General features: G+C 31.5%; 1 protein-coding gene across 1 annotated transcript; it reads left to right on the top strand.

Annotated features, from left to right (window-relative positions):
• Nucleotides 1-6073: 6073 nt before the first annotated feature.
• LOC111014637 (protein LAZY 1) lies at nt 6074-10973 on the top strand. Its single transcript, XM_022289427.2, has 5 exons — nt 6074-6192; nt 6291-6357; nt 7896-8683; nt 9210-9522; nt 10681-10973. Exons 1-5 carry the CDS (start codon nt 6187-6189, stop codon nt 10698-10700), a joined length of 1194 nt encoding a protein of 397 aa, XP_022145119.1. The 5' UTR covers nt 6074-6186; the 3' UTR covers nt 10701-10973.
• The last annotated feature ends 7059 nt before the right edge of the window (nt 10974-18032 follow it).

The raw sequence follows: 18032 nt of genomic DNA, 5'->3' as shown, positions 1-18032 counted from the left end.
AGGATCTCTGGCTCGGATACTATTTTACACATGATCAAATTACTTCCTTTCAAAATAAAAAAAAGAAAAAGAAAGAAAGAAACATGATCAAATCACCCATCATGAACTTAAAAGCTTAAGATCATGGGTGGTAAATTCAATCATATATAGATACTCAACATAAATCAATCGGAATGAGAATGTTATTTATTTGATGTTGTTTATCTTTAATTTTTCAGAATCGGAAGAAATCTCTATCGATATTGTTTAAAAAACGGTCTGACATTAGAATATGATTAAGATATATAATAATTATTAAAATACATGTTTCTTATTTCTAGCTAAAATACAAATACACTAAGTAAATAGGTGCTTTTTAATTAAAACAATAAAAAAGTGTCATCTAATTTTAATGTATATAATAGGACACTTTTTTTTTCATACCATGTACTTTTGAGAGAGCTTCTAATAATGTGTAGTGTGGAATTTTGTTATTGTTTACTAGTGTCTTTGGGAATAAATTTTGAAAAAGTAATTTTTAAATAAAAATATATTTTTTTATAAGAGCCTAAAGAATAATTACTAATTAAGGATATATATTTATTTTAGCCTCTTACATAATTTGAGATGAGTAAATTTTTTTTTTAATTATTCCATGTTTGATAATAAAAAAAATCATCTCTTTTGATTGATCAAAAAGCTGAAGAAATATTTGAAAGATTAATTATCCAAAAAAATAACTTTAAAATGATTGAAACTACTATAATTACGTTTATGTACATTTTTTACTCTAAAATATATAAAAAAGTGTAGGGTCGTTTGATAACCATTTCTGTTTTTGATTTTTTGTTTTCTTATTTTTGGTTTTTAGTTTCATGTTTTTAAAAAAGAAAAACCATATATGTTATAACTTGTTTTTGTTTTTTGTTTTTAAAAAAATAGAAAAACAAATATGTTTATAACCATTTTTGGTTTTCTGTTATTAAAAAGTTAGAAAATTGAAAATATATATTAGAGATAAAATTCTATCTAGAGTAGAGATGACAATAGTGTGGGGCAGGATTGAAAATGCGCTCCCTCATTCTTGTACTCGTGAAAATTTTTAGTCCATCATCTCTACCTCGTTCTTCGATAAAGAAATCCAGAACCATATTAAAGAATGGTTATATTTTAATGATAATTTTATTTTGTTGATTATGTAAATTTAAAAACCAAAATAAAATATTCACACACATCTAAAAAATGAATTAGTATAGAAGTTTAAGGTCGAAATGAGTAAAGTTTCATTGTTCAAGACAAAGAAAATAATTATTTTAATACATAAATTAACATTAAAAAAAGGATGAAAATTAATGGTAAAACAACTATAGCATAATTTTAAACCGAAATAAATATATATATATATATATCACATTTTTTAAATAAAAAGAAAAAAAAAATTCCACTACAAATTGTTTTTTTTTACCTTTATCATTGCCTGCCAAATCTTATTAAATAAAAATATGAAAATCTTTTCAAATAAATAAAAAGGATGAACATATCATGTTATGGTGGAAAAAAAGACAAGTGGAGTCTGCCAATGAAGCATGAAGCAATAATTGACATTACTACTCATCTAAATTTCTTCCAATTCTTCATATTTTCATTTTATCTTCATATCATGTGAGGAGACACTAGACAAGAAGTTTTGTTTTATTATTATTATTTTTTTTCAAAAGAGAACTATTTGGGACATTTGATTACATGTTCTCTTTCTAGCTTCTTTAGAGAAAAAAAATGACTATTTCACATTTCATCAAAATTAGATTTTTATTTATGCCTTCAAAAATAGATTTTAAGTTTATACTGTTTTGGTATTTTTACTTTTGCGTTGATTCAGTTTGAGTAATGTAATTTCAAAACGTATATTTTGGTACATGTACTTTTAAAAAGTGGCTGTTTTGGTCATTTCATTTTCATTTATTTTGACCATAATTTTAACATGATAATTCACTCACTATTCTTGAAATGTAGTTATAAATTTGTATTAAAGTATTCTATTGTGTATAAAATTGCTATTATAATTTTGTAAGTATGGACCAAACTGAACATTTTTTTAATATACAAAGATCAAAATGAACATTTTGAAGGTATAATGACTAAAATAAATAAAAACTGAACATACAAAAACTAAAATGAACATTTTAAAAGTTAAAAGGTTCAAAATAAACCAAAATCAAAAGTACAATGGATCAAAGTAACGTCTGTACCAAGATTTTAACCCTTTTTTTTTAATAAAGTTTTGACAACGATTTATTAGTAACTTATAAAACAAAGATTGTTGGATACCTTCAATACAATAATTTTAGAAGAAAAATGAACAATTATTTTGAACCATTAGCTATATTTTCGCTCAACTTTTTATCATAAAAGGTGGATTTATTTTATGTAGAAAAAACTTACCTCGTGAATATTCATGACCACGATCCTCCTAATTATAACATTGCCCAATAGTAAATTGTCATATGTTGCTTTGAGATTTTAAAATTATTTTATTGAAATTCACATATCATCTATATCTACCAAATATCTCTTCAGTATATCTTTTACTTTTTTCTTCAAAACGCATTTGATGTTTCTCCTCTCTTTTCTCTCCCCCTACAATCTCTTACCTTCCACTTTTTTCTCTGCATCTCTTCCACTTTTCCTCTCTTGCTACAATCTCTCACCCCCAATTTTTTAAGCATCATCTTCATTTTTATTTAACGAGTTTTCTAAAAAATAAAAAAGCTATAAATTGTGATCAAGGGAACTAAAAACAAAGTATTAAATGAAAATATTTAAGAGGAAAAAACAAAAAATAAAAATATTGACAAAAAATATATAAAAAAAATAAAGAGAACTAAAAAACTTAACTCACTTGTTCAAAATTAGTCGTTCTTTATTCTCGATTATTAGAACTTGTTGATATGTTTCTCACATTGTTGCTATGAACATCCCAATCTAATCAAACTGCTGAAAATTATGTAGTACTTCATTTTAAATATGAGAAAAAACTATAAATGATAAGAAAAATAAAAAGTAAATCGGGATTGTGTACCTTTATACTTTAAATTGTCATTCTCTGTAGCTTAGAAAGGAAAAGTGAAGAAGATGTGTTCCAGAAGAGAGAAAAAAGAGGTGCATTAAAAGTGAGAAATAAAAAATATATTGAAGAGATATCGTGGAGATATGAATGAGATATGAATTTTAATAAAATAATAGGAAAAATCTCAAATCTGACCATACATGTAATAATAAGAAGCTTGTGGTCCTCAATTTAGAAGCTAGATATTTTTCTTTTTACCTAGCTCTACAATTTTTTTAATCCTTCAAACCCAAAAGTAACTATAAACATTATTGGGAAGAAAATGACAAAGTTTGACAAGATCATTTGTAATACTTATTAACATGACACAAGTTGATAAGTATGTAAATATTTAATTTTTAAATATATTCTTACATAAAATTATTAGATTTTTTTAAAATATTAAAATATAGGTTAAGTAATAAACTTAACCCATAAATTTTGATATTTATATCTTCGTCGATGTGACATGACAATTGGACTAACATAGGGTAACCAAAGAAAAAAGCTAGCTAGATAAAAATAAGAGTGAACTAAGGTAAAAAAAAAAAAAAATGGATGCAAAATGGGCTTACTTTTTAACTTTTTGTTTTTTTTTAACCATTAGCTCTTAATTTTATCTACCTAATTAAGTTTATTCCTTTATGCCATATTATGCAAAAGCATTATTGGTTAGTCTAGTCCGCGCGTCACATTCATTAATTAATTAAATAATGTTGTTAATCAAATGAAAACATATTAAACTTATCAAAATCTAAAATTTAAAAACGCGTAATTGAAACTTCTAAAAACTTTGAGACTAACCGACATAAAAAATTGTAACTTAACAACCTAACTTACATTTCGGAAAATATACTTCAAATAGATGTGTGTCATTAGTCAACGTCCATGTCGTAATTAATTTTTAATTTTGATTATTGAAAAAAAAAACAATATGTCACCTTGTCAATGTCCTTTATTTTCCTAGGTTCATGTCTTAATTATTTTTATAAAAAATGATATATGTGACTATGTTTTATGTCGTGTTGTGTCTTGTCTATTATCATAAGAAAAGTAAACTAAAATCATATGGAAACAAAAGCCCATCGATAATTCCATGTAGAATATGCAATGTCTGCCCACATTTTAAGGTACACAAAGACATGAAACATTGAATACCAAAACTTATTTGGAGATGATGATGCTTACTAGACAAACATAACAACTTATAAGAAAATATAACATGAAATTAACTAGGGTATGTACGTTATATAAGTACCGTTAAATTAAAGTCTAAAAAAAACAGAGAAAATCAAGGTCGGCTTGGTATGCAATCCAGATTTGTTTTCAGATTCACTGAATCAAATGGATTCAATGAATACATGTTTGACATATTTATTTTGAAAAACTGTTCTTCGATGTTGTGACCCAAAGAATTGAAATTCTAAAACAAGTTTCAATGTTTTTTGGTTTTTGACTTTGGAACTTTAAAATGCAGAATTAGATTAAGAAAGATAAAAACTTTCATAAATATATTATGACATGTTATTAACTTTTTTTGTTAGAATTAAATAATGTAAAATATATAATATTGTAAAATAATAATTCTACAAATTTATAAGGTGCTAATAAATTAATTAATATTATTCTATATCTAACTAACTACCACTAGTCTACAAATATAATACTAAACTCCTTGAATAATTTTTTAAATCGAGATTCAATTTTCAAATCTATACCAAACACAAAAACACTAGAAAAACCTTTGTTTGTGTTGAATCTCTTGTTTTCAGATACTTACTTCTGCTCATTGCTTCGCTGCCTACTCATGGTTAAGGTTATTCTTTGAACATTTAATTTTATCTTGGAAAGTTTTTTATGTTGTGACTTTAATTCTCTCATTTGCTTCGTTTGTATTATTGTTGTGTAAATAGGCCTTGGTTTGCCATTGAAACCTAAGGAAAATGAGATTTTTTTTTTAAAATAATTGGTTTTACCCTTTAGTTATACCATTGTAGAAATAATATATGGATCAAGTAAGAATTGTACTTGATTGATAATCTTGTGATAGATGAGTTGGATGAAGTTATTAGCTCGTAGAGAAGAAAAAGTGACGAAATACAATCACTTTACAACATGTAGATGGGCCTATTTGGGTGCACGTCTTTTCTCTCCAATATGGGACGTGCTCCAATTGAGTAATAATTTTGATATCCTTGAAAAATATATATATAACGCTCAAAATAAAATATGTTTAGTCAAAAGTGGCCTCTAGATTTTGGTCTTGAATGATGTATATATCGATAGTTTTTAAGAGAATTAAAGTCTTGATATCTCTTGCATCTCGGTTTCGATTATTAGAGATAAAAGGCTAAAGATGATTTTGGATTACAAAAAGAGAGAGGATTAAAGCATGATTGAGAATTATTTTAAGAATGGAAAATGTTTTTTAAAAATATAATATTAAAAAAATTATGTAAATTTAGACCCAAGAATCAAAATATCATATCGTTATAAAAATGTAGAACAAAATAAATTATCACAGTACCAAACATTCATACATTTGAAAAATGTTCTATATGACAATGCCGGGTGAGAATAATGATTAGCTAAAAAATAAGAGATCCAAATGACATCACACACCACACATGTAGAGGTAGGGGGGAGATGTTTGATGTCGGACACCGTTGAACATGTAACTCTCCCTACTTGGAGTCTTTCCTCTCACTCATTGGAAATGTCTCAAACAAAACATATCTTTCGGTATTTGACATGTATTCCTCTCTTAAAGTCGGAGATTCAAACTCTCGTACTCCCGATTTATTGTTCTAAAAAAAGAGTGCTCACCCTTCAAATTTTGCTCTAGAATGATGTGTAGGATAAATAGATTGAACCTTCTCACATCAACCGCACAATTTTCAAAAGAATCAATTCATCCGCATCATCGGGACCATGTCTAGGACCCAACATCAAATTAACACTTAGTTCCAAGAGCAAAGCAAAACCTAATTATTTTGTTACCATCTCTATGTTGCCATGCTCCCTCAAATCTCCTCAAACTATTAAAGAAAGTGCTCCTCAAGCTCTCTCCTTTCAAGAAATCTCCTCAACACAAGCACAAGATGAAGGTAAAAGAAATCCATTATTATTCTTTGTTGTTCCTTTGAAAGAACCATCCGAGCCATAGACCCTAATTATATCCCTCTTCTCTTTGTAAATTGAATAGTTATTAGGATGGATGCATCGCAAGTTTCGGCAAAACAGTGGCGAACCACTGAGAGATTTTGTTATTGGTAATTCCCTCTCTCTCATACCATATTGTATATGTTTTTAAATTTTGATATAATATGTTGTCAAGGTCAGTGTTGAAAACTACTACTACTTCGAGGAGTATTTGTAGGAACTAATAATCATAAATATCTACTCATTGCAACTATGAGTCCCCAAAGAATTAAAGTCATTCTTAAATTTCGGCTTTTTCCACTAGAAAAAAGACATTTTTTTTTCATAGATACTCAAGATGTGGTCAAACTAACAATCTTGGACTAACGGTAAAAATTTTTAAAATTTTTCAGACATCTATAAAATGTCATAAAATCTGAAAAATTTGTAAATCTCCATTTTTTCCTGTTAAAATTGTGCATCCACCAAGAGTCATTTAGTAAAACAAAATTTCAGTTTTTTGACAATTAACTGTCATAAAATTTTAAAAATTTGGAAAGTAGTGTTTTTTCCGACAAAAAACTTATCCTACAATTTGTGACAACCTTTTTTTTCCTCAATATTTTTTACTGTTCATAATTGTCATAGAAGACCAAATTCATAGTACTGTTTAGATGTTGAAGTATAGTTTTTGTCATTAAAATTTATCTCTAAATTCTCGATTTCTAATTCTTTAGAGGTTTTAATATTACAAAGAGGGTTAAAGGATAATGTTGGCAACCACAACTTATGAAATTGTTAGTTTTTGTTTTTGTCTTTTTTTTTTTAAGTACAAGTGGGTGGAAATTCAAATTCATGATCGTGCTAGTTATCACAAAGCTAAACTCGTATTGGTAAAATTGCTAAAGCATGTTAGGACTTTTTTGATAAAGGGAAAAAATGATTATCTTCGTGCTAAAACGATTTATGACAAGATTTATCTTTTCTTCTTTTTTTTTTTTTATAAATTCTTTATACGAGTGGTTGTATAAAATTTTCATCTTTTTATCTCTTCTTTATGTTATGAACCATTTCATTACACGTAAATGGTATAATCAATAATAAAACAAGTCTCGTTAGTTTTTTTTTTTCATTAATTCCCAACTCAGAATGTTACAAGAGTGATTTTCTTTTTAATTTATATCTAATTTATTTGTTTTATAAAATATTATAAAAAAAGTCAAGTATTTAAGGTATTACAAAATTAGATAGATTAAACTGTAATTTCATACCACTATTGTTAAAAAAATTTACATTTTTGTCCTTTTATAAATGATGAATTCTTATTTTTATTTTTTGTAAATTTAAGGGACCAAATAGAATCTTTAAAAATTTTCATATCAAATTATGAATAGGGACCATAACTATATTTTGATTTCCTTTTAAAGATCTTAAATTAGTTTCTATTTTATAGGATAATTAATAATCCGATTGTAAATTGTGATGGGTTCACTCTCAATAGGAAAAAATTAGTGACTATTTTTTTCCCTCTTTTAAGAAAAGGAATCTTAGAACTTCTAAATTTGTAGAACATTTTTTAAATAAACCACATCTTAGAAACATTATACACTTTTTTTTTTTGGTAAATAAAAATTATAAACTTTTTTAAATCTTTCAAAGTTTTTTGCAGGCCAAGCACCAAGTGATGACCCACAACAATATTTCCCAAGAACAAACATTATCAACAACAAACCCAATTTCAAACAAGCCCAAAGATCAGCAGACCTGAACCAAAGAAAATCCATAGATCATCAAGACTATGAATTAGATGAACCATTGGTGTCAATATCTGAGATCTTCCCAGGCTTTCTTGCCATTGGAACCCTAGGCTCCTCAGACCCAGCAACCCCAAAATTCTCCATCTCCATTGACAACATCACTGAAAGAGAGACTGAAAAAGTCACGGAGAATGAGCTGAAGCTGATCAACGATGAGCTGGAAAAGGTGCTGCTCGAGGCGGCCGACGAGGCCAAAGACGACGCTGGTGCTGGGTCGAGGCGGAACAGCCATGTCAGCATGGGAAGAAGCAGCCATGGGAGCATTGCTACTGCACTGAGTGGTAAGCCATTGGATGGGCAGCTGCCTGATCAGAGCAATGCGGTCAACGGTGGCGGTGCCGGGGTTTGCCCGCTGCAAGGGTATTTGTTCGGGTCTGCGGTGGAGCTGTCGGAGACGAGGACGGTGGCGAAGAAGGAGAACCGGACCTCGCTCGGGGAGCTGTTCCAGAGGAGCAAAGTGATGGAGGAAGTTGGAGGAGGTGATAATAAGGATGAGAATAAGGATCCAGGGGACAAGTATGGGATGCAGTTGATTAAAAAGAAGCCGAAGAAAAGGATGCTTAATGCTGCTTCAAGGAGCTCTTCTACTGCTGCTGCTGGAGCCTTTGATGTTTCAACTGAATCCAAAAAACTTCATAAGGTATACATCAAATTCTTTTTTTCTTCTTCTGATATATGGTATCACTCCTCGTGAGAGGAATTATTTAAGTCTCTGAAATTGCAAGTGATTTGTTTGAGTCCCTGACTCCATGCTTATTTCATTTTGGTTCCTACCGGTTAAGATCCCATATTGATAAGATAAAAAGATTAAAAAAATTTATAATAGAGATTGACTACTCCTCTCATTATCAATAAATTTTAAGATGAATCCAGGAACGAATGTAGTATTCAAAAGGAACCATAAAAATATTTATATATCTTACTTCTTGTTGTTAATTTTGGTTAATTATTTAACATGTACAAGTTAGAATCTTATAAGATAATTAAAAATAAACGAAATTCATTAAAATGGTTTTTATGCAAAACCAAAGATATTCAAAACACAAACAACAATGTATTAATGTCGTTACTTTTATTTTCAACGTGGGATCCTTTAACAATTCTAGAAACCATTAAAATTTAGTCCATGTTTCTCATCCTTAAAATGCTTGGCTATGGCTTTGTAGATTCTTCAAATGTTCAATAGGAAAGTTTATCCAGAAAGCCCCACAATGGTCAAAGAAAAGTGGGATCACAAGCCCCAAAAGAATGACAAGAAGAAAAAGACAACCATTGATGGAGGAGTCAATAACAATAAGACCATCAACAATGGAGCTGATAGAACCTCCACAGATGAAGACATCATGATGTTTCCAAAAAAGCTCATCCTGAAAAACACCTTAAGACGCTACAACAGCCAGTCTATTCCTCCACAAAACTCAGTTGATGATGATGATGCAGATTCTAACAAGGAGCAATGGATCAAAACAGATGCAGAATGTAAGTGAAATGCTCTTTTATTTCAAAGCGAAAAAAAAGTAAAATTTGCGAGCGTAAATTTATATTTTTAAGTCTTGATCACTGTGTGTTTTTAGAATTTCCACTATTTTATCGTTTTCTTTTGATTGAAGTTTAATTAGGAGACATCCTTTTATTTGACAACAAATTTCCAGCATTTCAAGTTATTTATAGATGTGTGACCTATAGGGTTTATGATGTGATTTTTTTTTAAGAATGATGTGGGATTATGGATGATTGAATATTAATCTTGGTTGAGAAACAAGAATTTGCATGAGATATTAATTAGTAGAAGTTGATCATTGTTACCTTTCAAGAATGAGAATCTATGGGACCAAATTTGTTCACGTCGGTAGGGAAAAGTTAGGCGACCTCCGTTACCCTTTGGGAGGCCTACACCCCATAGAAATTGTATATCTTAGATTGTCCCTTGGCCCGTAGATCTTGATACAAGGTTAGAATTCTAGTTCTTACAGGATGATATCTCACTGATGGCTGGGGGCCTTCTCCGCCCTCCACTCAAACTACGTAGGTCACCGTTACCTTTTAAGAATGATAATCTACTTTAAATTATTTATGAAATAGATCTAACCCCTTAATGTGTTTTTTTTAAAGTGAAGTTACAAAACTCAACTCAAATTTAATGCTTATGTTTCAACCAAAACAATATTATTCCTAGCTCTTTCCTAATTCATACATATCATTAAAACAAAATGTAATATCATAAAATTGGATCTAATATCATAAAATTGGATCTATCACACTCATAAATAACTTGTTTATTTTAAAATTTTGTGTTACTCTTCACTAGCATCCCACGTGAATGTTTTATTTTTCTTAACCAAAAGATATGACCAAGTTATGAAATTTTTTAAAAGCGCAAAAGGTTAAATTTTAAAATCTTAAAAAAGAATTTTAAACATATATATATATGTATATATGTATGAAACATATTGTAAACTTATGAATATATGAATACATCTTAGAAGGAGAGGATTTCTCACAATTATAATCTAGCCTTTCCAAATGAAATGTATTTATATAAATCCAATTTGCAACTTTGAAGATTGAACATCTTTAATTATTGCTTTAATTTTTAGTACTAACCATTAATATTATTGTTGTATATATGTCTCTTAGACCTGGTGCTGGAGCTCTGAAGCACACAAGAAAACAAGAATATGGCCACTTGAGCATATAACCTAGTATTCCTCGAATGCATGCATGTAGTGATGATGGTCTTGATCATGTAGTAAATAAACATAAGAGGGGACCTTTCCTCTGAAACGTTATTGTTTTGATGTTTGTGATTGTGAAATGTAAAGGGTATTGCATAATTAATAATGTTATTGTTAAGAAAAGAATATAGAAAATGCATATGTTTGTTTCTCGAGATAATGAAGGTAAATGAAAGAAATATATATATTTGTCTATTATCTGAGGAGTCGGCGGTAGCCCTTAGCCTTTATGTCCCTATACATGGGGTATAGACATTGTCCCCATACCTGTATATACCCAAGAAGTCATCGATTGGTGAAAGATGCGTCTCATGTGGCTTGAATCCAAGACCTAACTTCGAGGTCCCAAGTCACACCCAAGGTATCCTTTCTTTCCAAAGAAATATATTACTCATTTGGATTGATAAAAAAACAATGAGAAAATAATAAGAAAACATTTTGGGTGTAAATTTGTGTAGAAAGAGATTGGCGAGTGAAAGTATGTCGGTTAAAAGAGGAGGTTGTTAAGTTTTCCAACCCAATAAAACTAGAAACTATGATGTTTAAGGATCCGCGTCAAAAAGATAAAGGATCTAACATAGGTTTATAACACTGATTAAAAAACAGAGTGATCTGTAGTATATATAATAGATAAGGAAAATTATATCTTATAATATACCTGACCTAATTATACAACTAATTATAAGTCAAATAATAGACATAAAATAAGATGGTATGCGCTGTTTGGTCATAACCCAACCTCTACGAGTTTCTATTAGGATTTTTTTTGCTTTTGCTTTTGTTATTATTTTTTCACTCCTACAACAAAAATAGAGACTTTCAAACTTGTAACATATTATTCAAATGAAAGTACTTGAACATGAGAGACACCAAATTGTTAGAATTTCTAATAATATGGGTCTACCCATGTAAACATTTGATTTGTTCTTTTACTATTTAATTAGATCAAGAGAAATGATCTTGTGTAAGTTTGTTTAATGGAGTAATTATAAAATGAATATGGAAAAAATGTATAGATACCATAAAATAATTTCCAATTTGATGAAGGGCAAAATTGGAAATATAAAAACCATGTAACCGACCCGTGTTTTCATTTTGATCGGTTACATAGAGGTTATAGTCCCCAAGTTAGACAACGTTTCACAATATTCTCTCTATCCCTTCAGAGAGAAACGACTCCCTACTTCTTCTATTCAATAGAGAAGAGATTTGAGAACATAACAAGTCCAATCGTGGGTTATCTTAACTTGGAAGATCAAATCCCATAAATTTGCTTTTATCGTGGATTCAGGTACGCTTCATCTCATTTCTTGTTTAACTCTCTTGAATCAACATGGGAAATAGATCTATGGTCTTTTAAGTTATGTGTTTATTTTTCCTACAAGTGGTATCAGAGTCCTCCCATTGTTAATTCTTGAATTATGTTGATATCAATTCAATAAGGATTTTTAATCTTCCATCTTGAATGTTTTTTTTCTCTAGTGCATGTAGGGATGAAATTTGTGGTTAAATTGCCTTTGCAATTAGCAAGCGAAAATTGTCGTTTTTTTTATTAATCAATAAGTTCATATTTTGACTTTAAATGGTCAAAACAAAATATGAACGTATGTAAATTGATTTGAGTAAGTATTCTATCAATTTTATAGTTAATTTTCATATCTTCCATTAATGGTGGTTAAAGTTCAAACTTTTCATCGAAAGTTTTTTTTAAGCCCCTGTTTGCGGTTACGTTTTTTAGAGTTATTTATTTTGTTGGGTGTACGTATTTCGGTTGGCATGGATTTAGTGTTCATGTGCAGTCTTCAATTTATGAATTCGATTAAAATAAGAATTTCTTTTATTTTCCCATGGGTTTCATGGATTCAATGACCCTGAACATTTCACGTTTGTGTTTAAATTCAATTAATTAATTTTATAATACAACAAAGTGCAGTATTTAATTTTATGGTTCATAACATTAAAGTTTAGTGATTAACTTTGAGGATATACTGTGTTTAATGCATATTTTTTTTATGCATTTGATAATGTTATGAAATTTTTGCACTAAATTTATATTGTGTACCATTACATTGTTATATATTTTATTTTAGACAATCATGAATTCAAGTTTGGTAAATTAATTTTATGGTTAATTAAGATTACGTTAAACATATAATTGAATAATTGAAATTCGATGTCACCAAAGTGACCTCTCTTGCAGAGATTATTCATGAAAGTGTTTAATATTTGAGTGTTTGTATATTTTAACAAGTACTAGTCGGCCCAAAGAAAGGTTAATATTTGACGTGAATTACAGACATTTTTGTGGTGATAAATGTGTGACAATTATAAGGCTTTTGGGCATGTAAATAATAAATCGATCCAAATATATGTTTGTAATTTGACGTGCATTTATTCTCAATATTTGATCACTATGCCAAGATTATCGCTTACAGTCAATATTACTGTCCAAAGATTTGATGCTGATGTTGGGTTAGATATCTTGTGAAGGGATTAACCATTATTTGAATTTAATGATTATTATGGTTAATTGTGTTGGGTGTGTTTTCCTAAACTCGTAGTTTGTATTTATGTAGAAACAAATGTATATTCAATAAAGTTTTATTCAATAAATTTGTTGTTAAATTCATAGCATTGCATTGTCCAAAATCCAATAAACTAAACATCCAAGGTTATTATCATGTAACCGGGACAGTATATATATTCGGTATATATTTGATATACTGGCTATATAATTGATATACCCCTGATATATGAGGTATATATTTGATATACCTCTGATATACAATGGATAATGTCTCGTGAATAACCTAAACGGTCTATAGTATATGGATAAGGCTAGGTATCTTATTCTGGCAACACTTTGGATCCGGCCCACTCTATAAATGTTACAGACGACTCGATGCAGGTCGTTCGTGTGGAGACATGCGAGTGGGGGTATCCTATACAATGAGTTTGTATAAGATCGGACTGCGAAATAGTCAATCTTTAGATGTAACGCCTTTGACTAACAAATTGCTATTTTGATCAGACAACTCATTCTCAATCCTGAGTGAATTATGGACTCCTGCTCGTGAGGACTCGTCCTTTGATTTGTATGGGTGAGAATGACCCAAGTTGCCGACTCAATATTCCTACCATTTTGGGGACGAGACCGAGTGGGGAGCTAGGAACATAACTTCACAAGATGGAATTCACTCCTCCCCGACCTTAGGGGAGTAGATGAGTGTTCTCTTAATTACTGACTCTGGGACTTGAACAAGGGGCCCCACCCTCTCACTAGCTTGAGAGAGACTTCCGGTTATTGGTCGGACAATAATCGGGCTGTTCACTAAAGGAGCAGTGATATTTAAGGAGCAAGATGTAACTTAGAGGTAAAATGGCAATTTGACCCAACTTGAGTTACAAGTAGTCGTGAAGGATTGACTTGTCATTAATGGTCGTATATCCGTGGACACGAAAACATTCTGCAGTGAGAAGAGTGCAGTTCACTAAAGACCCGCAGTTAACGAATGTTGATTAACTCGGTTAATCACCCGCAGTTAACATATGTTTCTCTCATTCTCACGTTCTCCTTTATATTCACACTGTGAGTTCCATGCTCAGCCTCGTGTCGCCCTAGGCGCGGCTACCCTACGGAAGGTGTTTGCATGGTTCAATATCGAGGTGAATGGAGATATTATTCATAATAAGTGGGAGAAGGACATGTGACAACACATCCAGTGGTCTCCGCCATTGGTTTGCACCGTGAGGTTTCATACATGACCTGCGTGTCGTCCTGGAGCGACCATCCCTACGGAGGGTTCATTTTATTGAATCAAATCCAAGGAAAACACCAGAAATGGATAAGGGTCTTTTAGGTTTTGCTCCAATATTTTCCTTCCTTACTGCGGGATTATTGGGGCGGACCTCTGAGGTCTGAAAATGGTGAGTCACACTTAGAGTTGTTAAGTTAGTTAACAATTTTCTAACCAAATAAACGATGACTAAGGAATATAGGAATAAGAGTTATTCTGGTGTAAAATTTAGTTGAGAACATCTCAATTCAGTGAAGGAGTACTTGTCTGCCCTACGGTGGCTATTGCTCTAAATCACTGAAGCGTCGTTGCAAAACAATTTTGTTAGGGTGCTTAATTACTTTTGCTAAAATTTGATTGGGTTTAAAGGCTAATGTATGAAACTAATATAGGTTTGTTTTTACTTTCAGCATGTCTACTTCTATTATTGCACTCCTAGCCGCGCAAAAACTTAACGACGAGAATTACAAACAATGGAAATCGAATCTAAACACTATTCTCGTGATAGATGATCTTAGGTTCGTCTTGAAAGATGATTGTCCTCAAGCTCCTACGCCTAACGCCACTGTGGCGGTGCGCAACGTCTATGACAAATGGATCAAGACCAATGACAAGGCCAAGGTCTAAATCTTGGCAAGCATATCTGATGTGCTTGCTTAGAAGCACGAAGACACAGTCACCCTAAGGAGATCATGGACTTGCTGCTGAGCATGTTTGGACAACTGTCCTTACAGGCTCGACATGAAGCCCTTAAGTTCATTTACAACTCCCGCATGAAGGAGGGCTCCTTAGTGCGAGAACACATTCTCAACCTGATGGTCCACTTCAACGTGGCAGAGTCGAACAGGACTGTCATAGACGGGTAGAGTCGGGTCAGCTTCATTTTGGAATCTCTCCCGAAGTGTTTCCTGCCATTCCACAGCAATACCGTTATGAATAAGCTGGAGTACAATCTTACCACGCTCTTAAATGAGCTACAGGCTTACCAGTCTCTTATGAAAAGTTAGGGATAGGAATGGGAGGCAAACATTGACACCTTGGAAAAGTTCCACCGAGGTTCGACCTCTGGAGCCAAGTCTGTGCCATCCTCTTTTGGAAGTAAGACTTTCAAGAAGAAGAAGGTCACTGGTAAGGGGCCTAGACCTGACCCCACTGCTACCACTGCCAAGAAAGGCAAGGCCAAGGTGGAAGATAGAGGAAAGTGTTTCCATTGCAATATGGATGGGCATTGGAAGCGCAACTACCCAAAATACTTGGCCGAAAATAAGAAAGCCAGCGAAGGTAAATATGATTTACTTGTTTTGGAAACATGTTTAGTGGAGAACGATGAATCCACCTGGATACTGGATTCATGAGCCACTAATCATGTTTGTTATTTGTTTTAGGGAATTAGTTTATGGAGGCAGCTTGACGCCGGAAAGATGACTCTCAAGGTCGGAACGAGAGAGGTCGTCTCAACTGTGGCGATAGGGGAGCTGAAGTTGTTTACAAACAAGAATATGTATATATTATTAGATAATGTGTACATAGTTCCTAAAGTTAAAAGGAACTTACTTTCAGTTTCCTGTTTGTTAGAACATTTATATTTCATTTCTTTTAATTTAACTGAAGCGTTCATTTCAAGAAATGGTGTCAATATTTGTTCTGCCTTGCTTGAAAACAACTTGTATGTGCTAAGACCAACCATAACTAAAGCAGTTTTAAATACCGAGTTGTTTAAAAATGCTAAAACTCAAAATAAAAGGCAAAAAGCTTCTCACAAAGAAAATATCTATCTTTGGCACTTAAGATTAGATCACATTAATCTCAATAGGATTGAGAGGTTGGTTAATAATAACATTCTAAGTGAGTTAGAAGACGATTCTTTACCACCATGTGAGTCTTGTCTTGAAAGCAAGATGACTAAAAGACCTTTTACTGGTAAAGGTTATTGAACCAAAGAGCCCTTAGAACTTATATATTCAGACTTTTGTGGTCCGATGAATGTTAAAGCTCGAGGAGGGTATGAATACTTTATCTCTTTTATAGATGATTATTCAAGGTATGGTTATTTATACCTAATGCAACATAAATCTAAAGCCCTTGAAAAGTTCAAGGAGTACAAGACTAAAGTTGAAAATCAATTAGGTAAAACCATTAAAACACTTCGATCTGATCTTGGTGAAGAGTATATGGACTTGAGATTCCATGACTATATGATAGAACATGGAATCACGTCCCTGATGGGATGTGAGTCCCGGAGCGGAAGCGGATCATCACTCATCAATTTTGAGAAAACAAAATCAAAAGTGTGTAAAAGATGAAATACAGGGGGAAAATATTTTTACCTTTGAAGAACTCTTCTTCAAGTTAATTTCCACTCGAACACCACCACCGAATCTTTCGAGCTATCTTCTTGGGTCTCGAGAACACGCTTGTGGGAGCGTTTCTTTGGAACGAGAGGGAGAATTGAGAGAGCTTTTTTCTTGAGAAAGATGCAACTTGAAAGCACTCATTCATCTGGGTTGTTCTGCAGAACTGTTCTGCATAACCCAAAAGTAGGACGTTGGGTAACTCCCCACGTCATAACTGCCACCCCACTCCCCTGCCATTAAGAAGGGAGTGTTAATATTAAAATTAATATTAATATTAAATTCATATAAATAATTCATATAAATAATTCATATATAAATAATTATTAATATATATAATTAATTAATCATATTAATTAATAAATATTAATTAATTATTAATCTAATTAATAATCAATTAATATATATATGTATATATAAATCAAATAAATAATTAACGCTTAATTATTTATCACATAAATAGAATCATATTCTATAACATTTCTCTCCTATAACCTATAGTCGTAATATACATCTTATGCACATTATTTTTAACCTATAAGTTTTAATATGAATCATATTCATATTAATTTTATTTGAATCTCATTCAAATAATTTCTCTCGTAATATATAGTTTTAATTTAGAATTAACTATATATTATAATGTATCAATATACATATATTCCCTTGAGCAATTTGAACAATTCAAATTCTTCCAAAAATTTGATCATTGTTTTACCCGTAATGAGCTAGCAAAGGGACCTAATGGACGTACAGATCAGAAGCTCCAACGATACGAGATTAATCGGTCAAACTCATGACCGAGTTAATCAACATACATTAACTACGGGTCACTCCACTAAAGACCCGCAGTCGCACTCTTCTCACTGGAGAATGTTTTCATGTCCACGGATATACGACCATTAATGACAAGTCAATCCTTCACGAGTGTCGTAACTCAAGTTGGGTCCAATTACCGTTTTACCCCTGAGTTATATCTTACTCCTTAAATACCACTGCTTCTATAATGAACAACCCGATTATGGTTCGACCAATAACCGGAAGTCCCTCTCGGGCCAATGAGAGGGTGAGACCCCTTGTTCAAGTCCCGGAATCAGCATTTAAGA

This window comes from Momordica charantia (assembly GCF_013281855.1).
Source record: "Momordica charantia cultivar OHB3-1 chromosome 5 unlocalized genomic scaffold, Mcharantia_2.0 BLBB01000005.1, whole genome shotgun sequence".
Classification (NCBI taxonomy): domain Eukaryota; kingdom Viridiplantae; phylum Streptophyta; class Magnoliopsida; order Cucurbitales; family Cucurbitaceae; genus Momordica; species Momordica charantia.
Note: the sequence above shows the minus strand (reverse complement) of the source record. Positions and strands in the feature narration are given on the sequence as shown.